Below are 25,053 nucleotides of genomic sequence, written 5' to 3' on the forward strand. Positions count from 1 at the left end.
ATCCTCTGGCACTCACCAAGAGTAATGTACCATGTTGGAACAGTTCTCCTTCCCCAGAGAACCTGTGAGAGATCACTCGCTGACAATGCTGTACATTTTTGTAAATGCATCTGATGATACTAATTCCCTGAGAAAACATGTTTCTTTTTTTCCGTGTATTATTTCATAAACATCTCCAGAGCTGTGTACCTTGGTTTGAGGGGGGGGGGTCAGAGTTGCCTGGTTCCTGGAGCAGTCAATTTATTGGCGGTTCTGTTCAAACGAAGAATTTACATCATCCAAACTGCAGTGCCTCATTTCCCATCTCTCAGTCAGACGCCCTCTCTCTGAGGAAATGTCCATCAGTAACAACGATAATTGTCTAGAGTCACCGGACAACAAACACAAATGTGGCACGTCTTAAGTATTTTTAGAACATGACCACGTTTCTTCCTTCCTGCTAAACAGCCACGAGGTTGTCTGCTTCCCATTCCAACATGCACGTCCTCATTACCTGATTGGACACCACTGATTACCTGCCAACTGGACGAGCTGCAGGTATTCATCATCTATGATGATTGGGCCGATTTCGTGGCCAACTGCAATCAGGTTTGTTGAAGGACAGGAGAGCATCGTTCCAACAGCTGGTCAAGACTGAAGTTCTCCTCAGGAAGTTTACCCTACATTATAAAGTACTGCCTTCCTGTCAAATGTGAAAGACCGCTCAGGTCTCAGTCCAAATATTGGTAAGCATCAGGTCTCTGTGAGCATGCAAAGCCTTCCTCCACACTCTCCCACTTTTTAAAATGAGCAGACGCTTAAATGACTTGGAGGGAATTTCTGTCTCCATACAGCTCTGTCTTCTACAGTTACCCTATCGGGGTCTTAACTGTCCCCTCTTAGGACTGGTGACAGTGTGATTCTGCAACTGACGTTGTTGAGGTTTATGGGGAAAACGCACATCGCAGTGATGACAATGATCTGGCAGCTGAGCAGAGCAGAGGAATGTATGGATGCGATACTGCTGCTGATTAAAGGGAGTTTTTTCCCCCCTCATCTCTGGATATTTCACAGATTCTTTGTTGCTGCTATCAGTCCACTGTGATTTAAGTGCTGAGACCTGGCTCTCAACACCTGGGCTGGGATGTTGCGTGTCCACATTGAAGACCATGTAGACGGCCACACAAAGATTAAAAGGCCTCATTAAAATATATCTTTCTAACCAAACAGGACTGCCAACACATTTTGTTTTGATATAAACGTCTGTGCGTACGGCTGAGGTCAGAGACAAGCAGAAGCTTACAGCCACATGCAGCCTTGGAAAAGTGTTCACAAGGAGATAAAGTGTCCCCCAGATGATGGCTGTCTATGTTATATATGATGTTGGAGAGACGCTATTGATTCATGGGGTTAGTTGTCCTGCTGGGATGTACAACTGTATTATATTCACTGTGTTGGGAAACATTTAGGTCATTATATTTCCTCTGCAAAGACAGGGCCTCTAATATCGTTTGTCCAACTGTTTGACAAACACCGTCATGCTGCTCCACCCTGGCTATCAGTACAGTTGTCACCACAGCAGGTATGAATCGCTGTGAAATGAGATTCATCCAGTGGATCTACAGCAAAAATGATGGCAGTGTCAAGTCTGTCGGCTGGTGGTCCAAGCTGAAACATCTCAACACATTAAATCCACCTGGTGGTTTTAATGTTGTGGGGGACAGGGGTCATCACAGGCACCATTGTGCAGCTATGCAGCCCTTTACTGTATGTAGCAAGCTGTGATTGTGGCCAGCGTTAAATTCTGGCTGATTCTGATCCCTGTCCACCTCAACATTAAAACCACCAGCTGGTGTTAAAGCTGTGACTGTGTGAGCAACACTAGATGCTTACACTACCAGACCCAAATCTCACCATGCTTGAGGTCTTAAAGTCTGATTGGCACGGGCCAGTAAGGAGCCCTGGTACTTCTTTCTAATCACAGCTACTGCAATCACTAAAGAGCTCAAGGCTAGTGGGTTCATGCTGAGCCCTGTAACGGCTCACTAGGACAGACTAGAGAGGTCATATTTGGTCACAAAGCCACGTAGGCTGAGCCAGGACCCTGAGTTTGTGCAGCCTCTAGTCTGTTTATTAGATGCACACTTTGCTAATGTGCATTATTAAGAATGCATAGTAATTTTATGCTTTGAATGGCAAAAGCAATGAATGTATGTAGAGATTCAAATAGTGGAACTATAAAATGAAAATACTTTTTTTTAAATTAGGTTGAAATATTAAGCTTAACCATGCTGATGTTTAGTAACTACCTTCCTGCTGTGCTTGCTCCATATAATCTAGCTGGACATAGAGCATCCCACAGCACCACACCACAATACCTAAGGCTCAGTATTTGTGAATGAAACACCATGCTGGCCTGTGGTTTGGGCCACACTACAGCTATTTGGAAGTGCTTTTAGTCATAATTTGAAGTAAGCGTCATCACAGAGTTTGTCAACTCAGCAGGGGATTCATTATTTCATTCTTTCTTCAGCGTAAGGAAGGTTTTAAATTGTTTCCACTGACCACAACTGTGCAACCTAGTAGCTACAGTACATCTGGCCAGCAAACCTGGTACTCTTTCTGTGTACTCATCAGTAATGTCCAGATTCGTGAGTTTTTCTGGTGCATCTTACCTTTATCTCTGTGTTGCGATGAATCTGTTGAGGGATAAATAATTGTGCAGACGCATCAAAGACAGAATGGGAGAAATGATCCACATAAGGTCTTTTTACTTGTGCATGTTTTGCTTGGCCACTGTGTGAGAGTCTAGGCTGGCACCACACGCCACTCCTGATACAGTTAAATCTGTTCAACTGGAACTGCCAGGAGCCAATGAGTTAGTGATGTGGATGACCAAACAGAGAGGTACGGCACACCTGCTGAAAACTGCTGATTGAGGGGAAGCGTGTTCCTGTCCGCTGCTGTGATCTCTGCCAAAACATCCCTGAACAGAGATGTTCGGCACAGTAGGGACCACCCCGATGAGAAGGAGGAACAGGGTGAGGCTCTGTTCGAGCTGACAGAAAGATTGACGGCATTTTATCTGCATTTTATGCTGCTTCCAAAACGTGCCCAGCTCTCAGTTTAGATAATGGCAGGCTGCCGCGTAAACCCTTTGAAACGCGACTGCATGTTTTCAGCCTGATTTCATTTCAGCTATGTTCTCGTGAATAGCAGATTCACATGACTCCTCTTGTCAGTCATTGCTGCATGTTGCATGTGCAAGTGCATGTAATCATAGGCTACACAACATGATACTTTTGCACAAATTGTTTTCCCTGTTAGAGGAATACTGCAGGTTCCCCTTCTCACAACGTTATCAGGCGCCAAGCCCAAAAGAGGATATCATGTCATTCATGCAGCCTCCTCTCTACTGTGTTAGCCCTGTGGGTCATGGCAGGAGTCCCTTCCTGTTAGAGGGTGTCAGCCACCCGACGGGATGATCATGATGATACCACCCAGGTCGCTGAAGGGAGGACTGTAAAGACCAGAAACAAGTGAGGACATGAGAGAGGCAATGCACATGGCAGCAAGACTTTGCTGTGCTCTGAATGTGAGCTGCGAAACACCCCTTATACTGTATAATGCAGCTGCATTAGTTTGTACATGTGCATCGAAGAAAGCGGTCAGTGAATATATTTGTTTATGTGATCAGAAATATGACAAAAGTAATTCAACCTCAAGAAATCAAAGTTAACAAAGAGCACATTTATGCTTTAGAATTCATACCAGACACATCAAAATAAAACGAACAGAACAGAACATAATGCAATAAACTCCAAAAGAAAAGGGTTTATTGCAGTGAAATGCTTGTATGAAGTCAGTGAAAAAAAAAAAAAAAAAAGCATAGTCCGACTGTGGGCTGAGACATGCAGACATGCTTTTGATTTGTTTGCTTCATTTGGACTAAGCTGGAGAACTGTGACACTGTCCTGGCTGTGAAACTCCGTGAATGCACACAGAAATTCATAATATTCACTGTATGTTCTGCCATTACATTGTCATCATAATCAATCAGATGAGCTATTAAGATGTTGCATCCATGTAAGCCATCAATTCCAGACCACCATCATCATTTCGAAGCCTTGTGCATAACAGGCCAACTACTCCACAAGGACATGCAAATTTTGAGAGATATTCAACGTTGTCCGTGGACTGCGGTCGAGATATTTTCCATCCACTGAATTAATCTGTGATCTTGCTACAGTCATTAGAGAATGCAACAGCAGGATTTTTGTGGTAAAGTAAACATTACATCAGCAAAGAATTTGCCCAGAAAGACTTCTCCAAGGAGGTTTTCATGGAAATAAACGTCCAAATAAATATACAGTATGTACCACTTAACTTTTCACTCACAATTCACAGACTTGTAGTTATTACCACACAAATATGAACATTTTCCATTTTCTGTATTTTGCTAAGTATGAAAATGACACAAGAAAGACTGTTATGCAACTCAAGGAGTTCCTGGGTGTTTGTGACAAGGAGATTGAACTATTTTCTGTTTAGGTTTGTGATTAACAGCCCCCAGGTTGCTTCCAGATGTGAACTGGCCTCAGACACACACTCGGAACGTTTTTTGATCAATTCATCAATAAAAGGGTGAGCCTACACAATGCTATTTATCATCATAAAGGCTGATGCAGTGATCTAATAGCCTAAGTAGATGTGACTCTTTGCTGCAAACATGGAATCATTCTTTATGTTAAATGGCGGACAGATGGCTGGGCCCTCTGCAAGCACAGCCAATGATTACCAAGCTTCTCAACACTCTGAACTGGTGAGACGAAAACAGTAAAGTGGTGGAAACAGGAATAGGACTAATGCAAAGCCTGTAACATTAGCCAGGCCTTTGGTGAATAATATTTCTGACTGCATCTGTCTTAGTTGTTTTGCTTGAATGCCATGGAATCTGTTTATTTTCATAAGAAGGCTTAAGATATTCTGGATAAATCTACAAACAATAAACAGAGACTGTGCTGTTTATGAATATTATCTACGCCGTTCCATTCTCCCCTTTTCCCGTTATGAAATCCCTTGTAGCTTCGGACAATTTCCAAATGCAGAATCTGGTACATAACAAAGTGTACAAGCTTTTAAGCCTAATTTTGCCTTGGAATCCATCTAAATCCCAAGTAGAATAGACTTACTGGATTTCAAGGTCTTATTTCACGGTGAGCACAAGTAGAAACATTTGAAAGACACATTTTATGGTCTTATCATTTTGTTAACAGCTCTCAATAAATGCAATGTCTCTCATCACGTGCTTCTCTACACTGCTGTCATCCTGTTTTTGTTCATTTATTCATTTACTTCCTCCTTTTAAAAACACCAGTGTGTACTGTGCCAAGATTATCCACGAAGAAAAAAAAGTCATTGTGCACAGACAGTACTTGGAGAAATACACTGCTTCATTGTTATCATACTAGGTTAACTAGCCTGCATAATGACACAGTGATAAATACAACCTTCATGTGCTCTTGTTGTTGTTGTGTAATGTTTAATTGCATTGTATATTACTGGTGGTTCCTTGAACCAGCTACATCTTCAGCAAGGCATTGTTGTGTTGTGTGTGTAAGTGTAAAAAAGTACATTCTGCTCATGTTCAGTCGACTTCCAGGCTGAAATAAACATTGCTTGACCCCTGCCTTGCTTCACTTTGGTCATCCAAAACCAACTCCACAAGTGAAATATAACACTTTACTGCCTGACCTGACGGTAAATGATGTGCACTAGGTGACCATTGGCTCATGTAGACCCATTGCTCATGATGCCATGTCAAGTCATGAGGATCAGCATGATAAGTAAACTCACCTCTTCTGGCACTTGAGGCTTTTTAGCAGCATGTCCGTCTGCAGGCTTATTAAAACTTGGCTCCCTAATGAACATTTGCCCTTGAAGCCTGCTGAGTGCTTAGTGCTGCTCAGGAGACGGGGCTCTGGACACACGGGGCCTCTCTTCCTGCTCCCTACGGTGCACCCACGTATAAAACTCAGCTGTACTGGGAGGTTGGGGTAGAGTCATATGAATACTTTTACATTACAGTGAACCAGAATGTTAACAAAAGACAGTCCACAGGATAAATTCTGTGGTTGTTCCTCAATGTTTTCATTTTGTGAAAATTAATTTTATGAGCTGATGGATAGAACAATTTCACTGGCTCTGCGGATGTTTTTGTTTATAGTTTAGTCATTGTCGTCTTGTAGTCTTTGCCTCGGGTGATTTAAACCCCGCTGCCGAGGCATGAGAGAGTGGGAGGAAAAGGCAGTTCCACATGGGCTGAGTGAAACTCTGCAGCCATGCCATGACTTCACACTCCATTGTGAACATGCCAATTTATGTGCGTTTGTGTGTGTTTGTGACAATACTAGATGAGGCAGAGTGCGGTGTGAGCTTGTAGACAGTGTTGCACAATAATTCCTCCAGCTCAACAGCTCCCTCAGGGTTGTGATTTACAAGCTGGGCAGTGACCAGTGCCTTCGAAAACTATGGCCTACTTAAAATGAAAATGAAAATAGATGTAGGTTATATTTAGGTGATTTAGGTTATGAATAAAGTAACGTATGAATTTTTCTTTCTATCTATCTATCTATCTATCTATCTATCTATTTCATTTCACATCTGGCTAAGATGAGTTTGACACAAAATAAATTATAAAAAAAAAAAAAGCAGATCAAAGACATTCCAAAAAAACTGCCATGATGAATGGAGCAGTTTTCCTAAACATCTGTTAGAGGCCTTGGTGTCTGTCTGCCTGGGGGGCTCTTGCAGACAGGTCAGTGCAGTCATAGAGGCTTCCTCCCTCAGTCTCACATGCCTATTCTAACCCACCCATCCCCTCTAATGGATGCCATGGTCTTAACAAGGTTTCATTGATGGCCGTTGCACTGGCTGGACTGAAGTTGCATTTTTTCCATTTGATGCTGTTGATGTTACCCTATTGACCCTCACACTGGAGGGATCTCCACCCAAACCTGACGATTAATAGTTAGTGCAAACACTTTGAAGTAATATTGGCTAATTGTTCTCTCATCTCCTTTTGCCTTGAAGCGTGCTCTCGGTAAACAGAACGTAACAGTTTGTTCTGACTAAATGGACTATGGGGAAAAGGTTTAATGGATTGAAAAATAACAAATTTATCATGCTTAATAGGAAGCCATTCAGGTCAACTTGACCTCACGTGGGGGGTAAATCGCATCATAACTTTCTGGTACTTGACCTTCACTGTTAATTGGGGGCAGTGAAAAAGATTTTTCATTCGAAGAGAGCACATGATTCTCTGCTCACGGCTAACCAAGCATAAGGCCAGTCCAGCAGAACCAGCAGCTATGAAACATGAGCATTACAGGAACACCACGTATGGAAAGAGCAGTACTTATAAAACACAGCTAATTACAAATAGTTTGCTTGCAGTTAGTTTAGCTATGGTACGAAGCCTGGCTCAGTCTACATACCACAACAAATTCATGTCCTGTTGAGTCAGAGGCTGGAAGGCACGTGTCATCAGTGAGTCAACCGCCAAACGGGGTTTATGCCTCATCCATTCCCAGCAGTAAAGGTAAACAGACCCTTCCTCATATTACTCAACATGCTGCAGTCTTAATGTCAAAACAGCCAACAATCTGGTAAACTTTCCTTTACTCTGTGTGCAGTCAGACCGTTGGCTGGGTGGTTTTGGGGTGAAATAAAAAAAACAAATGTTTTTCAGTGTCATCCTCTCAGCCAAAGCTGTTTGTTCTAGAAATCCTAAAATAATTTTTGTGGGCCTTGTAGAAAAACATTCAGGTTTCATAACGTCCACAAGAGCGAGTGCAGCTTGGTGTGTCGTAAACACACACAAGATTTAAAGAGCGAATGTACTTGCGATCCATGTCTCTACTTTTACCATTGTCAACATTACAAGCTGGGTTTTTGGCTGAAAATGTGTTGAGAGGGAGTTATCATGAGTGCAAACTGGATTTTTACAGGTCCTACTTCAAGAATAAAACCCCTTTTATAAGATCTGCGGGACACTCATTAAAGGTAGATGTAAAAAGAACTAGATCACATGTACTCTCTAAAACTAGTTTTGTAGTAAGACACCACAGATGCTTAAGTTGATCTTTTTGCTCTTTACTGACCCAGTTGTGTGTCAAACTGGTGCCAGACAACTGGCATGAACCCAGAGGTGTCTCACCTTTACCCCAAATTCTAAACCATCCCATCTAATGTTGCCTCTGCATGATTTATGTTGAATAGAGACATCAGTTAGTACTTTCATAGATAAGTGTGGGGAGTCGTTTTTCTCCTGTGGTAGGGGGAGGAAATGTATGGTAATTGCGGGAGATATCCCTTTCTCTCCTCCTGGTGAAGCTGCTAATATGGAAAGTACTTGACCTTGATTTTCCATGGCACTGTTTGTGGAGACACTGTGAACGGGCACTATGTTGCTCATGGTAATCTATCACGCCTTGAGGACAAGTAGCAACCGAGCCAGTCCAGTGGGTCCTGTTGGCCAGGTCACAGCCAAGAGGACCAGAAGGTGATGGGGCCCAGGCCAGTGGCTGGAAAGGCATGCTGAATGGAGCTCGAGGAGCCAGGAAAGCTGAAAAGGAGTGGGAGAGAAAAAAAATGGGCAGACAGAGGAAGAAAGTTGCCGGTAAGCCGGGATTATCTATCACACGAATTAACCCCTTCCTCTGAAAACACATGACAAATAAAAACCCCGGATTTACAAGAAAAGCACGTTATAGGGGGCACAATCTTCATCCCACTCTAATTTAGACATTATTGCCAGCACTGTGATTCATGTCTTGTGAATCCAAACGTTTCAAGCTACATCTGGCACATGGTTATAAGCCCCACATTTTTTTTTTTTTTTGGAAAATGTATGTTTTCTGGAAAATTATAGCAATTTCATATTTGACCCTAATTGGCTGCCAACACGATCCACCCTTTGAATCTGCTCCAGTGGCATTTATCATGCAGTGGTGTTACATCATTCTCCATATTGTTCATTGGAGACACTTTTAAATCAAACTTCAAGAGACAGAAGGACTACACCACAGAATTCAAGGCTAAAGTGGAAATTTTAAAGAGAGATTACAAAATAGAGCAGTAGTTTTTCGAACCAAAATACAATCCTTTCCCAGTGTACATTTCAACAACCCCGCAAGACTACCATCCCCTATTTTTTATATTTTATGTGATAAACTAGAAGTGTACAATGTAATAAATCTACAGGAAGCTTCCTCTTTCTGTGTTTGATGCAGGCCTCTCCCAACATGACTAAACCAAATCTCCTGATCAATCATGATCAAATTTCTTTCTGAAATGTAATGCAACTTCCTCCATCACATTTCAATTAGCAGATATATTCCTATCAGTTGACTGACCAAAGAAGTCGGCGGCCAGTCAAAATTACCCCAAGAGCACAACCTGTAATTAATTCCATGGGTTCACATACTTTTTCCAGGTTTTATATGGTCGTCTCAATGAAGACATGAAAGATCAGATTTTTTTGTGTTATTAATTTATGCACATTGCATTTTTAATACTATTGATTTACATTTTATGACAAATTAATGGAGAAAACCACAAAATTCCAAAAGGTTCACATACTTTTTCTTGCCACTGTACATCCAAGCCAATCAGATTAATATTACTGTTTGCATATTTATCCCATAGATGGAAGCTGGTGGACAGCAGTTTTCTGTCTATCTGTTTTTAAAATTCCTCCATCAGAAACCTGAGTACACTGAAATATTCAAGGAGCAGAGCTATTCAGAGTGGCAGCTCCATGTACACATGTGTGTGGATAACTGGAATTGTTGTCCTGCTTTGTCAACAACACAGTTTATTTGGAAGTTGAGTCACGGCAACTGGCCCATGACTCAAATTCCAGATAACCTCACCTGGATGACTGAAAATCTTTACCAATACACAGTTTATTCCACCAGCAGAAAACATCCAAAGCTGCGCTGCCTCTGATAAACAGAACATCAAAAGCAAGAAAAGGACGTTTCGGAAAGCTGCCGATGAAACATTTAGCCTGAGTCGATTCAGATGGAAAACTATCCAGTCCAATTCAAATTGAAATGCTTCATTGGCATGAACCACACAGTACTGCCAAAGCACTGTCACAAAACATTCAGAGCAATTGTAACAATAAATTCAATTCAACCTCTTCTGCCCTAGAACTCACATAAATGTGCTGATAATGTCAAAAACCGTATTATAACATTATTTATTTAGATTCTTCTTTGTTTCTCTATGACAGCCCCTGACACGAGGCTTGACTTAATGTGATGCAGCAGTGCCTGGTTGGTTTTTCCACTACTGTGAGTCTCTCTGTATCACAGACTGTGCAGGAACATGTGATGTATAAGGATTTTTGTACCCAAGCCAAAAGCACTTGTCATCTAATGATACTTTTCACATAGGGCAAAAGGGTAATTTGCAAAGGGGAAGTACTTAATCTAATCTTTGTTACAGTTTTCTTGCACATTTTAGCACTGACAACGCAGGCAGCATAAATCCTTTGTTAACTTAACAACGCACACCCAGAAATGAATGAGCTGATCATTCAGCTGTGAAGTAATGCAGGGTGGATGTATTGCCAGCGCTATGACATACGTTAGGAACGTAGCCAACGGTGCTAAAATCTGGTTCATTTTAACGTGTTTCTCCACTATTTCAAAATGTAAATGAAGATGATAGATTTTCCCTTTGTGATCGCCAGTGTGTAAAAATGCCACACGACGCTTGTATGTACACTACATGTACACTACATGCAAGCATGCAGTGTTTTTTTTTCAAGCCAACACTCAAACACCCATGCAACAATAAAAAAAACAAAAAAACAAGTATGAATATCATCAAAAGCGAAGTGAAAGGGCCTGTCTTAAATAACGCCCATGTGACCTACTTCTGTTCCACAGCTGACAGCATTTCATTCATACAAGCTGGGAAAGACCCTGCAGTCCTTGGCCTGAGCACGTTACATCTCTCCTTCTCTATCTTCAAATGTTTCCTGCTGTTGTGTGAATGTCTGTTTCATGTACACTTACAAAGTGCAACTGAGGTCTTCTATAATATTACTTTAAAGAAAACTGTAATGTTCAACCTATATTTTTAAGGCACATCATTTTAGCTTTTATGAAGCTCTTCTTTGCCAAATAAACCTCCTTTTTCCACGTTTTCCCCCAGGTCCTCGCTGCTGCCCAGGCTGAACAATGTCAGTATTATGTTAGCTGCTGGGCACAGGCGAATGAGAGCCGAGGGCTTTGATACAAACAGCAAAAGGTAGCTAACGAAGAGATTGACGTGCCTTGTTGGTACTCGCCATTAAAAGTCATCACAGGCACTGATTCTGATGGACCAATTAAAATTCTGGAGGCGAGACTAAGAACACACTGTCGATACTTGGTTGTAATGACAGCCTTACACAGAGGATAGAACGATACTGTTTGGCTGTCTAATGGGTACACTTGAACTCTGACTCCCCCCTCACTCAATAGTGATCAGGTAATCATCCTCACATGAGTGGATGCAAAATTATTGGCAGATTAGTGCCAAACAGGTAAACATGTAGAGTTTGTTCCTATGATAGACTTTATTAGAAGGTATTAAATGCATGTTCAGCAGCTTCTGAACATTTGTCTCACAGTTACTCACTGAAAACAGAGACGGAGACAAATCTACCTTAACCTTTCTCGATCGTGCACGTGCGCGCACATAGGAGTTGTTTGTCTCACTACAATGGGAGACTTTTAGATATTGTTATTGTTGCTACCACCCCGTGCTTTGTAAGAAACTCTGCAGCGTAATGCAGTTATATTTCTGCTCTGGATTTTGAAAGATGATAGGAGTGGCTTGGTTGTCATGCCAAAGTTTTCAAAGGACTCTTTGTGTAGAAGCATCAGTTATGGCCAGACACATCCTCCTGGTATTTATTCTAAAGTTTCTCCAGATGCTTCAAATTGTATAACATTGGGCCACATTAAGGCCTACTTTCATAACATGGACAGTTGCTCAACAGATCTTGTGATGATTTTGTTCCACTGGGGATACTTCTGCAATTGTCAGGGGATACTTGGAAGATTGCTGAATAGCTTGAACTACTATTCAAACGCAGATATTTGGTCAGCTTTAACGCTTGAATACCAAATGTCGCTTTTAAGTGTGCATGAAATCTAGTTAGCCCGAGCAGAGGTCAAGTAAGCTCATCTGCTAACCAATGAGAGCAGCCTGGCTGCTAATAACAATGAATACAAGTAGATATTGTTGCAACATTTCCAAACAGTGTTGTAAGTGTCAGGGTTTTCATAATACCAGTGTGAAAGAAGTGCTTCATCTCTCAACCACAGCTCATCTATCTGTTGATTTGGTCCATTATACTTTAATGTTAGTTTACTTGTGAGGAAACCTTCCCTGTTTTTTTTGCTATTTCTATTACTTCAGTCTTTCTATGGTTTATCCATTGCTTGTAGATATATTTACTTGTCATTGTCAGATGTGGAGTAGGTCAGACTACATACAGTTTGTGTGTGTGTGTGCTTCGAGGACGTGTTAGAAATATTAATATATCCATGATGTGCTTATTTAGTAGGTGTGCCTGAAAGAATAAGAGGCTGGCAACCACTTCTCTATGTGTGCACACAATGTGCGGCTTATACCATGATACAGAAACAGATTAAGACACTTACTGAGGCTGGTCCAGCAACGCTACAGTTGCAGGCAGCTTTTCACCCATTCACGTCATTGAGCAGTTAGCAATTAACGGATTTGTTCGTGCACCGCCTGCGTCACCCTCAAGGATGCTGGGATATACTGTTCCTGATTGGTTTCAGAGGGGGTTATAAACACCAAGGATGGAACATGGGTGGAGGGAGACAGCTGGACAATTAGATTCAATGAGTTGGACGATGAGCTTTAATCAGATGTGGTGTTTAGCAACAGGAACAATGTGGGGACGCGTCTGGTGGACGAAGGGTGCTGTAACATCACTTTTTAAAGTTTGTACATCTCAGCTCTGGTGGGAAGGGGAATGAATGGGCAGACTACTAGTCTTCCCCTCTGCTGCTGTGTGTGTTTTGGATGGCAGTTCAGTAAGTGGTAATGGTGCTCCAGGACCACTCATGAGAAAGAGAGACGGCCGTGCATCTTTGTGGCTTGAATGGGAAAAGGGAGCCAACTCTCTCTGGGTTGTTCAAAATCCCATGGGAAAAAAGAAATGTGTTGTTTCCAGACAGTCAAAGGGAAAGTGATGATGCAGCATGGATGAGAGGGGGAGATAAATTGGATTTGTTACATAACTTGACCAGTTTCCCAACGTTTTAGTTTGAGTGTGAGTGCCCCATACCTTCTTACTACTAGATCAAAGTTTCTAAGCCCCACATGTGCCGGGATTTGTTATATGTTGTAAACTACAGTATAAATTATCTTGTGTTTCAAAGTGAACACTGTGATAAGATGCATACACTCAGTAAATTCGAATGGTCATAATAGTAAATCAATTAAATGATGCAGCAAAAGTGCTGAGTCTTTAAGAAAAAAACATCTGGAAGCGTTTGTCATTGTAGTAGCATATAAATTTCAAATTAAACTGAAGATAGGTTAATGATTAATACAGCTGCATTCGCTCCCATTCTCCTGTTCAAAGGAATTACAGTAAAAGGCACACAGCAACATGATGTAACTTGGCAGATAAAGTGCGTGTGGGCACATGGACCGTGCGGTGCAGTGAGTGGAAGCAACAATACTAGTCGACAAGGGGGAGTTTCTTCTTGCAAAGCGCATGCAATCCCTACAAAAAAATCCCGGTGACTTCAGATCCAAGAAGGTGGTGATATTCATGGGAGCACGATTCAAACTCTTTCACTTGGAGCAGGAGTTGGGTTTCAAGCAGCCAGCGCGCCGCTCTGTTTGCGTCTCTTTTCTTGACATAAACCAAAATAGATGGAGTGACGTTTGCGTAAAATCCTTTCAACGCTGCAGGGAGATACGCGCACTGGGTTTCTCACTTTTTGGACTGTGTATGTGCTGATTTGATCACCTGAAGATATTCTGCGTCACTCTTACCTGGGCATTATGAAGAGGTATCCAGGATTTTTGCACTCTTGGGAGAGGATGCCGTCTTGTTGAACTCACCTAACCGCGGATTTTTATTTTAAAAGCTCGTGTTCTACTGGCTCTCGATAAAACTGTGACGCGATCTGCGCTTTTTTTCTTTTTTTTTTCCGCGGTACTTTCAAAACTTTTTGGTCCAAAATGAATCGTGCGGGATTTGCTGCTCTAATGGTTTTGACTGTTGCGTTGGTGCGAGTTGGTGACAGTCACAAGGCCTCAGCAGGTGGCAAGAAAGAGGGTGCTGGTCCTGGTGCTGTGGCAGACCAGGTGAGGAGTCAAGGTCATTCGCCCGGGGGCTCGGAGGACGCCGCATCCTCTCCTGAGACCTTCCAATCTAGGACTTTGGTCCGCTTGCCTAGGGGCACATCATCTCACGGGGATGGGAGGCACATATCCAGAGCTGGAGCCGCTCATGCTGCAGGCGTCTCCCGGGAAGACCATGTCTCGGCGCCGAGGGATGTTGCGCTGCGCGCCGCCAGGCAACCGGCCAGCCAGCAGCAGAGAGCCAGAGTGAACCGCAGGCAGAGCAGCAAACCCAGCTCTGCCAGCACAAGGAAACTTGTCGGGTAAGAATGACAGACTAGTCCTCCGCTACACCAGCACAACGTGCATGGAGAATTTGCATGCAGTTGTCATCCAGAGAGCTGGAGCCTGCTCCAACTACTTACTAAAATGTATGGATTTTGTCACCAGGGTCATGGCAGGACGCGTAATAACAGCAGAGGTTAAACACCGTGCTGATTACTGGGCTGATAGTGAAGCTTGTAATGAACAGCAAATGTGGATGAACGGTTGGACTGTACTTGAGACTCATGCAACATTGCATTATCACCATTTCCCTCTATTACTGCACATTACAGTAGATTTAATTCGTAGTAGGAGAGCTGCAGACTACTTCAATATGTTGTGCACCACTTCTGTGATGTTGCCTGTGGCCGTGCATTGTAATGGCTCAGCCGGAGCATTTTCTTGGTGAACATGTGGAAATTCATTTAATGATCAGAAACACCTGTTTCTGAAGGCCCCTCTTTCAGTGCTGCGAATTCTTATTTCTGTCTCTGTTCAACTCCAAACAGGAGTTTGTGTTGTTTTCATAAGAGAGTTCTTTTCGTTTTTTTTTTTTGGTAAATGAAGCCTGCAACCAATCCTGTTTGTTCCATAGGGACAAAGCATGATAGACGCTGGAGGGGAGAGTGTTTACATAATAATCAGATGGCTCTCCTTGAGTTGCAGACAGTGAAAAACAATAAATAAAATTAATCTTTTGTGTGTCATAAAACGGCCTCTTGCTTTTAGCAAATTAATTAAAGTATTTCAATTGATTTGCTCTTAACAATCAGGAGAAGTGATGGACGGGGATGTTGTCCAGTACCTATAAATATAATTTACTGACACTGTCCACAGAACAAGCTCCAATCCATCACATATTAAACACAACATTTCTGAACATATCTGTCACCCAGACAGTTGCAATGATGCATGGTTGAATTGTGGTGCACTGTATTTAAAACACGCTTTATTGCAGAACAGGGAAAATGCCTTGCTTGACATTGCCAAGAAAAAAAAAAAACAAAACCCTATTCCAGTGTTGAATGAATAGGGTTCTTTGAATTCTAAAGAAGCATAAAGGTGGTGTTACATAAATCTGCGGGAACATTACATTATTGTAGTCCGTGTCCAGTAATTTTACCACTTTGATTCATTAGCTTCAGATGAATCATCTGCCGCTTGTTAGAGAAAGTGTTTTCATGACACATTTCCTCTTGGAATTCCCACTCAGCTTACTCATTTACTGTACCCCGGGGCACTGGCAGCTCTGGGTTCACTTAACTCTCCTGTACATTCAGCTCGACTCAGTATGAGTCCCCCTTCTGTTTTCAGTGCACCTGTCAGATGTCTGACTGATCCAGATAGCTCAGTGGTGAAATAACACCCCATCTCCTCATGTTCGGATTCAAATAAAGATACAACAAGGTGTGAACAAGGCGTTCTGTATTTTAACCTGGGGCATGATACTAATTCTGTAGTTTTCTATTACACATATCCATCCCCTGATGGAATTTGAATGTGACGACTGATGCCTTTGCACGGGCCTGGCCTGATGTGCTTGATTTATGATAAAGTTAATCCTGCCAGAGGACCCAAAGAACTGCATATTATTCCTGTGATGCCTCACTAATACTCAGTATGTAATGAGTGCAATATAACTGAGGTCAATGAGTCAGCCCACGTTATCTTCTCAAATCACCATGAGTCAGACATCCACTTACTGTAATATCTTGTGAAAAGATGATGGGGCACAGATCCATGCCAGCGCGTTGACTGTTGCCCTGAAGTTGCTCTAGCGGTCTGGTGCCTTTTGATCCATCTCGCTGCAAAATTGGCCTCCGCTGCAAGTGCGGATTAAAGAGTGCAAAGAATCCAGTTATAACTGTTTAAGACTTGTCATTTCTCATTTGCTCAGTCATTTATAGAAGATGCAGGGTGCTTTTCATATCCCGTGTGCCTCACATAATCCCTTCAAGGCTCAGATAACTCTGTATTTGTTTTCACTCTGGACTCTCGCGAAACAGACATGGGGACTTGTGGGTCAGGACTAAGATAGAGTTTCGTGACTTGCCCTGAAATTTTTATCAAATGAAATACAATTATAGTGTAATCTCAGCAGTTTTCATATCAATAGACCAGTTGCATTAGATTGATTTGAAACAGCTTTTGCAATCAGTTTGTCATGCTGAGGTCTGAGGCCTTCCACCCTCACTATCATTACTCTATGGATTATGAAAAGGCTCTATGGCGTATATTGATGTGTACTTGAAACAGTGCTGACAGTGTCTTACTTCTCAGTGTATTTTATCTGTGTCTTTCTTTCTTTAGACCCAATGTCTGTGGAGGTCAGCAGTGCTGCTCTGGTTGGGCTTTGGCTCCAGGTACAAATCGCTGCATAAAACGTAAGTAAGAAGACCAAAAACAAATAACAACAAAAAAGTCCTACATACATTTTACATAAATGCAACATGCTGCATATTGTATAATTCTTGCTAAAAAAAATAGTTGTATTGCATAGCAACCAAGGACTTACATGTTTGTGAGTAAACCTATGAGACATAAAGACTTTACAGTTAAAGAGGCTAAAAAATAATATGGCACATGTCTACTAACAACTACCCTGTTTAATGGAGTTACCTTCTGAAAGTTTTCCTGTGGGTGTTATTGCCACTAGGGCCCAGTATATCATGTGGTGTTTGCCTTTCAGAGACATAGCAACTTCTATGTAAACTATCACATTTTTTTTAGACCTATTCTCCAAGCTTAAAATACACTTTCCATGTCCTGTGTCTATTTCATGTTTATGCCCACCATTGTTTTCTGCAGGCTGAAATAACACGTTGAGGTTGGAGCTTTTTTAATAGAAAATGTTATATTTGAATTTTACCAGTAGTAAGTAAAAGCCAGATTTAGGTAGCAGTGCTAATTATCTCCCTCACACACACATGCACACATATTTCAACCAGTTGGCTACACAACCAGCTGATTGGGCCCAGCAGCCTCCTAATTAGATCTTCTTCCCTCCTGCCCAGTGCAAAGCTGCCATCTATTTTTTTCTGAAGTCCCAGCTAAAGGCACCCTTACCAAGGTGTAAATTACAGCTTACATGCAACTGCAGTTACCCAAATTAACAGAGTAAATACTTAGAATCTCCCAGAAACAGATCCAGTCTAGCACACCTACAGTACTGTATGTTAAACAAGCCAGTGCATCTGAACAAGCCGGGGGTTTGTCCAAGCATCTGGACCCTCTTACAGCTTGGCTCTCGCCCAGGTCTGAGTGGAGGCTAGGCTATCATCAGCTGAGTGAAGCCCCACAGCCGGCAAAGTGCCAAGACAAAAGCCCCAGACTTGAGCTGGGACTAGAAGCCCCCACATAGTAGACCTCCATGGACGAAGACAAGTTCAGGCTATCTTCAGTCTGTCCCCACCTAAGACTCTGACTGCTTTATGAGGAGATGGCAGCATGGGAAAGCCTGTTCACAGTGGGGGAAAGAAAAGGAACAAACCTGTAGGCTGGGAACAGTAAAAACATATTGCGGCTGAGCTGCGTCTAGGAAATTCTCGTTGAAAGGACTGAAGTAGTGTCAAATATTAAAAGTGTCAGCTGCAGGCCTCACCCATGAGGCTGGATTAGGTGTTTAGAGTTATGGCTTCCTAACAGTACCTCCTTGTTCAATTGGGTTGAGCTTAGAGCAAATATATGACAGGAATTGGATCACTAGGTGTCCAGGGAGTACACCTACGTGTCAGTATACATCTGAGACTCTGTGAGTCTGGTTGGAGCTCGGTGTTTGGCCCTCTGAAGACTCCCTCCTGCCCATGGCCTGGCAGCTTTGGTGCTGACAGTGTCTTATTTTGATAGATGCTTAGCAGACTTTGTTTGTATAATAAAGCTAATTCAATATGCAGAAATGCAGTGTGCAGTATTGTGTGATGGAAAGCTTCGATCCATTAAGAAGAACAGAACATTGTATTTCCACCGCTGCTTCACATTTCTAAATAATAATAATGTGATCAAGTTAACTGCGGTTAACCAGTGAGAAAACCAAGGCTCATGTAAGCTTGTGAGTGATCCACTGAATGGCTAGTTTGTACAACATCCCTGTAATTTTACATTGTGCCTGCACTTGTGCTGAATAGAAGCAGTTGAGAGAAACTACAAATGATTCACAGATTGGTTGACATGCAACCACGGTGCCAGTAAGAATTCCCATCTTATTTTTATTATGTATGAATCAAGGGCCCCAGGTGTGAGCTTTTCTGTGAGAGCTTTCATTGCAATGGACCATCTTGTTTCAGGATTTAGACTTATTCCCCACAGTATTGAAAATCACATCTGGTCATCAAACATATTGTTGTTCAGACAAAGAGCAGAGGAAGGCCACATGGACACAGCTCTGCAACAGCCCTGTCTGAGGTAGACAAGGCAGTCTGTCAGCTGCATTAATGTAACTGTCAACTATCCACATGTCCTGACACAAAAAAATTAAATAAATGTTTGCTGAAGGCTGCAGATAGTTAACAAAATCGCTAAAGAAAACTTTGTCCTTGTTTTCATGGAGTTTACAGGGAATGTTAAATGATCTTCACCAACAGATCAACAACATAATTACCAAGATATGGAAGTAATAGGGAGCTGTGGGAATGTTATACACCTGCCCAAACAGTAATTGCTCAACCAGAAAACAAAGTGTTGATTCAGTAAAATGTGTACCATTTGTTTTTATGTGGAAACAGAAATCTGTTTGCAAAATAGGAAGTTACTTAGCTGTGGCATTAGGATGAAAGATTGAATTGCTGACATGTTTTAGGATAAACATAGTAACCCTCAATTAGTTGTCTTCTATGTCAGCGTTGAATTAATGTTTTGAAGTTTTGGTTTACAACATTTCTTGGAAAACATTGTAACAAGACGTTTCGAAGCCTGTGTCATTGGCAGATCAGATATAAAGTGTATTTCTTCTCCCTAGTATCTGCTGTCAGAGGCCTCACTCTTATCTTTGCATTCTTGAATGCGGCTTTGACTCAAACCTGGCTGTAAGTGGAGTCTTGGATAGGCTACCAGGTAGCACACACGCTGTGCGCTGAGACAGTAGTCCTGGCAGTGAATGTTTACCATGTTTCATCACGGTGTAGCGTGTTCAATAATTCACATAAACACCAAGTACAGCTGAGGCCGATAATGGAATTCATTTTACAGGTCTAACATGAAATGTTCAAATGCTATTCCCTTTTGTTCTTATTGTTCTTTCAGTATTTGGATTGATGGCATTCCTTAGAATACACAAAGTGAATGTATGGCACAATATGCCACATGTACACTACTGTACATGTGGCAGGAAATTTCCTGCATCACAGACAATCATTGGCTTTATATTTTACCTAAGCTCTCTGAATTGCAGGTCTATACAGTGGATTCGTTTGCCACACTATACATCAGAATGTTTTGTCGAAAGCATGCGGTGCATATGGCAACATGCTGCACGTACAGCCAACACTGAGCGCGTGACCTTTCAAAAAAAGCCCACAGATGGCTCTTGATTTAAACCTGTTGCTGTTTTAGATGGTGTAGATGAAAGGTGCATTATTCACATGGAGCAATAAAGTTGTTTTCAGTCTCTTAAGCAGCTGGTGATTGACAGATTGAAACGCGGTAGAGAGGAGTTTCTTTTTGATAGCCTTCCAGCTTTCTTTGGCCTGCTTTGCCCCTAAGGGCCCCATCCCAACCCTAAAATAACTCCCCATGCAGAAGGTATGTGTCTTGCTTCACATCACAAATAGTCTCTTCCTATTTTTCCAAACAAAAAAACCTGTAACATGTAGCATGTTCCTCTGCACCTTGTGCAGGATTAATGTGGACACATTGAGAGTCACATAAGTCATGTTAAAGGCTCACTTTAAAATTGATGCATGTATCACTGATGACTTTTAGATTGTCTAGAACATTAGGTGGGAGTTAGGAATGCTGTCCTGAGTTGGTTTTATTCATAATTTAGTCATAGGTCTTTTAATAAAAGAATAAATTCTGCTCTTCTAGTGCACCCCTCTCCTGTGGCGTCGCCCAGAAATCAATTCTCGGTCCTCTGTTCTTTTCTATTTATATGCTTCCATTCGGCCAAACCATAACATAACACATTATGAATTTCCAGTGTTGTGCTGATGACACCCAGCTTTATGTCCCACTAAAAGATATTGATATCTCTGGAGTTATGACCTGTTTGTCCTCCATAAAATACTAGATGTGCCAAATTTCCCTTCCCCTTAAAAATAGCATTAGGCATTCAGCATGGAATTTGAGTGTTATCTTTGACTTTGACTGAGCTTTGAACAACATTGAGTCAAAGATAACAGTCCAGCTCTGTTTTGAACATCTCAGGAATATACATACAATTAAAGCTTTCTTCTCCCACTCAGACCTTGAGAAAACTATTCCCGCCCTTATTTTCTCTTGTTTAGACTACTGTAATTCCATTTACTCACAGCTTGCCACAAAGTTTATTACATGTCTCAATCTAGGTCAAGATGCAGCTGGAGCTGCTGAATTACTGACTAATTCAGTAGTTTCAAGTCAAATTTAGAATTGATTATAAAATTGTATTGGCTGTTTTTAAAGCTCTCCATGGTTTTGCACCATACCGATTGAAGCAAAGCACTCCCTATGCTCCCCTAACTTGGCTTACTGACTATTCCTAGGTCACATCTTGCCACAAAAGGAGGATGGTGCTTTTGCTATTTTAGCCTCACAGTTATAAACTGCACATCCAGAGGATGCTTGGTTGTTTTTAATCTGCCTGCTTTTAAATCAGGCCCTAAAACATGTCTTTATAGGAGAGGATTCACATGTACATACTGAAACATCAATTTGAAACATCAGACTGAAACAATTGATTATATATACACATGCATGAGTGTATGCACATTCATGTGTATTTGTACTGTATGTCTGTAGAAAAACTGTGGTTTTTAATTCACAGCATTGCTGAGAAAGCTTCAGAGTTGAGAGCTTACTTCCCAGTTTATGAAAATGAATCTTATGACTTGCAGGAGTAATATCAAGTTAATCGAATCATCCATTTGCAATTATTCTGCAGCATTGTGGCAATGAAAGTACAAGAGATAAAGGGCTCGAAGCTTTGTTTTCCCAAAGGCCCCATGAGCAGCGTCCTCTGTTTTACAAGACCAGGAGGAGGTATTTAAAATGCCACAGAGCCCTCCTCTGCTTTATATGTCGTGCTTGTGGATCTGTGGGGGTTGCACAGTTCATAGTTCAGGAGCATCCTGAACACTCCCTTTGCATCCCCTGTAGAGAGTTATGGTCCTATTGACAGATCCTGTAATCAATACACACCCCATCATCCCAAACCTCATCATTAACATAGATGCTGGACAGCTTGCTCTTAGATTTTCCCCCCAAATCACTAGTACTGTCTTCTTCACTCCAGCTGGTGTCTCTTTGTATGTTACAGTTGGGTGTAGTTTGGCCTTCTGCACCACATGTTTTTCTAATTGCTACCATAGATGAAAGTGCGTTGAAAATTAGGTACTACTCAGCGTCTGGACCCACGATGTTTTCCTGTAGAATTTCTTTTTTGTTTAGTTGTATGACTTTGTTCATGACCTGTTGAAAAAAAGGAAATACTGAAGGGATAAGTAGAACAAGCTTGGTGCCACAAAGCTGAAAAGCATTCTTCAATAACACGAGGAAGCACATGTGCTCTAAACAGTAAGCCTAAAAAGCAAGACTGGACTTGATTGACACTAACAGAGCAACATTAACAACAAACACCACTCTCCTTAAGTCACACACACGCTTCACAGAGGCCAAAGTGTTGTTAGGGCAACCCGAAGCTAAACATATATCATAGCACCGTCCCGTTTAAAGGCCATATGGAAGTTGTTGGGATGTGATCCCTCAAGAGGATGGGGTTTTGTGGGTTTTTGGTGAACACCACGTCTCACACCATCGTGGGCACATGCACCAAAATCCAGATATCTTCTACAGAGCTCTCCGTCATGTGGCTCATTACAAGCTGATTGTGGGAGTTTGAAGGGTGTGGTAAAGGCACAATATAGCAGCAATGTACACAGTGTCATGGGTCAGATATAAAGAGTTGAGGTGGGTTAGGAGAATAAAAACTCCAACTACTGTATTGGACCAGATAAACACGCACTGTGTGTTGCATTTATCACAGAGGCACCTTAATTTAATAAAATATTACCCTTGTAAGATGAACCACAAAGAGAGAGTTTGGTTCTAGCAGCGTTAATATTTGGCAAGCCTGAAATGATACCACTTGCACCAGCAACCATGTGGAAACCACATGTTGTAAAGAGATTAACACTCACTTGAAATGATTTACATTGAGAAGTAATTGTATTAACTGCTCAATAGACCAATTCTTACTTCTTCAGTGGATAGTGAAGTTTTTCCGCTTGTCCCTTCCTGCTGGCTCCAAGCTGAAACACTTGACCTATTTTATAAGATCTGCTATGTTCTATGGTGACACCTAAAGGCATGCTCCTCCTTTCATCACAGGTAATCCACCAGGCTGCACCAGGTTGTTTGGTGTGGTGGAAAATGATTGCAGATTTTTTATCTTTCATTCTTATTTTCTAACTTCCTGTGGGTCATTTTTAGGGTTTGAAAGGACCTTTAGTCAGCCTGTTGTCATATTCTACTAAATTCTAATCTCTGGCGCAGCTTCCAACCTCTAAATCTCATAATGGCACATAATGTGTTCAGGCTGTAGGAGAGTTACTCTCAAGATTATTGCGATTATGCTTTCATTATCAATATTAGTTTCAGAGAGACAGGTTACCTCTGGTAGTGATCTGTGTAAAGTGAGGAGATTTATCTACATTTGAGTTATGTCAGATATTGGTTTCACAGTGGCCCTCACTGAATAAAAGGACTGTAAAGATTTGATGGGTTGTATTACCATGACTCAGAGAAAGAGGAAGGCAAATCTCTGGTGTATTGTAATGGCCTGGAAACGAGTGCTAAGTTTGAAATGAGAGTACAGTGGTAGCTGGAACTTTCCTTGGCTATAGAGGCACATGCAGACGTTTGCCTAAAACAGGAAACTGTAACCCCACTTGTAAAAATTATAGACGATTCTTACATGAATAAAGATCCCAGGATTGCTTTAATTTAAGCACAGAGTTAGTATTTGTTATATTGTTGTTTGTTAGAGTTCTTCTCTTGTTAAACCCCCCCCAAAATACAGTTTGCAAAATGATTGATAGTTGTAGTAACCAACTGTGTGATGTTTGTAGTAAAGAAGTCTTTAAATTTAATTTGATATTATCATCTTTGAGAGAATTGGAAATGTGATGTTGAGGAACTTTAGCTAAGCCCGAAGAGAATGCTGTTTCCATATTAATCATGTGTTTTATTACTGAATCGTCTGGATCAGCATGTTTGTTTTGAAGGTTCAAAGCTGCCAACAACAGTCTAATAGTCTCCTCTTTTCAGATGACTGAATCTGGACACAATCCTCCATAACTTGGCCAGTCTGTCTCAGTCATAATTAAGGCTTAAGTGTCAACGCCAGGAATGTTTGCCATTTCTCCTCTTTTATTTCCGATGGATTCTCATTTTATTATTACTCTTGCAAAGTAACAATTGCTGCACATATTTGTGAAATGGATGGAATGTGAGGCAATTAGTTTTAATGATGTACAAGACAAATCTGCACGACAGCAATTACTGTGACAATGTGCTCAACAGCCCAGAGGCAGGGCCCAGAGACAACACAGACAGGCAGTGACACTGCATGCTGCAGCCATGCAGCATGGCTTCATGTGGGGCACATGTTGGCCCCAGAGTCACTGACCTGTCTACTGTGTTGTCAGCACAGGCGACATGTTTTCCTGGTATCAATTCTGTGCCTCACAGTTGAAAATGGGTCACACATCACACGACTGAACACATATTTCATTGTAAGCCATCCATGACACTCCATTTATTGGGTTATTTTTTGTGCCCCACCTCCCTCACTGTTTCTCTTTTCAATTCGAACTGTTTATTTGAAGAATGCACTTTCACACATTACAGAGTTCTCCATCTGCAGCATAATGTCCTTGGAATCTGTGGTTTATTTGATCCACCGCTTCATCCCCAAACTTGAGGTTAAACAGACTCCGGACAAGGCGGTGGCACTCGGCCAACTCCTACTTTAGTTAGATGATGCATTTAACTCCATGCCAAACAGAGCTCAGGCAATTCCTATTTTATGCAATGATGGAAAATTCAGATCACATACTGAGTTGAACTAATCCACAACCACAATTCTCCAAATTTGTATGCTTCATCATAGAAGAAAGACTACATTTTCCTCACTCTAATTAAAATAATTGAGTGAATTATTTG

The 25,053-nt window shown here is 41.6% G+C and overlaps 1 protein-coding gene across 1 annotated transcript in view; it reads left to right on the forward strand.

The window, feature by feature from the left end:
• The first annotated feature begins 13,803 nt into the window (after window positions 1-13,803).
• LOC113158333 (latent-transforming growth factor beta-binding protein 2) overlaps window positions 13,804-25,053 on the forward strand; it is a 68,678-nt gene continuing 57,428 nt past the window's right edge. The window contains exons 1-2 of the mRNA XM_026354163.1: window positions 13,804-14,696; window positions 17,008-17,081. Coding sequence (XP_026209948.1) covers window positions 14,272-14,696; window positions 17,008-17,081 — 499 coding nt within the window. The 5' untranslated portion in view covers window positions 13,804-14,271. The remainder of the gene's footprint in view (window positions 14,697-17,007; window positions 17,082-25,053) is intronic.

This window comes from Anabas testudineus, chromosome 12 (genome assembly GCF_900324465.2).
Source record: "Anabas testudineus chromosome 12, fAnaTes1.2, whole genome shotgun sequence".
Classification (NCBI taxonomy): Eukaryota; Metazoa; Chordata; class Actinopteri; order Anabantiformes; family Anabantidae; genus Anabas; species Anabas testudineus.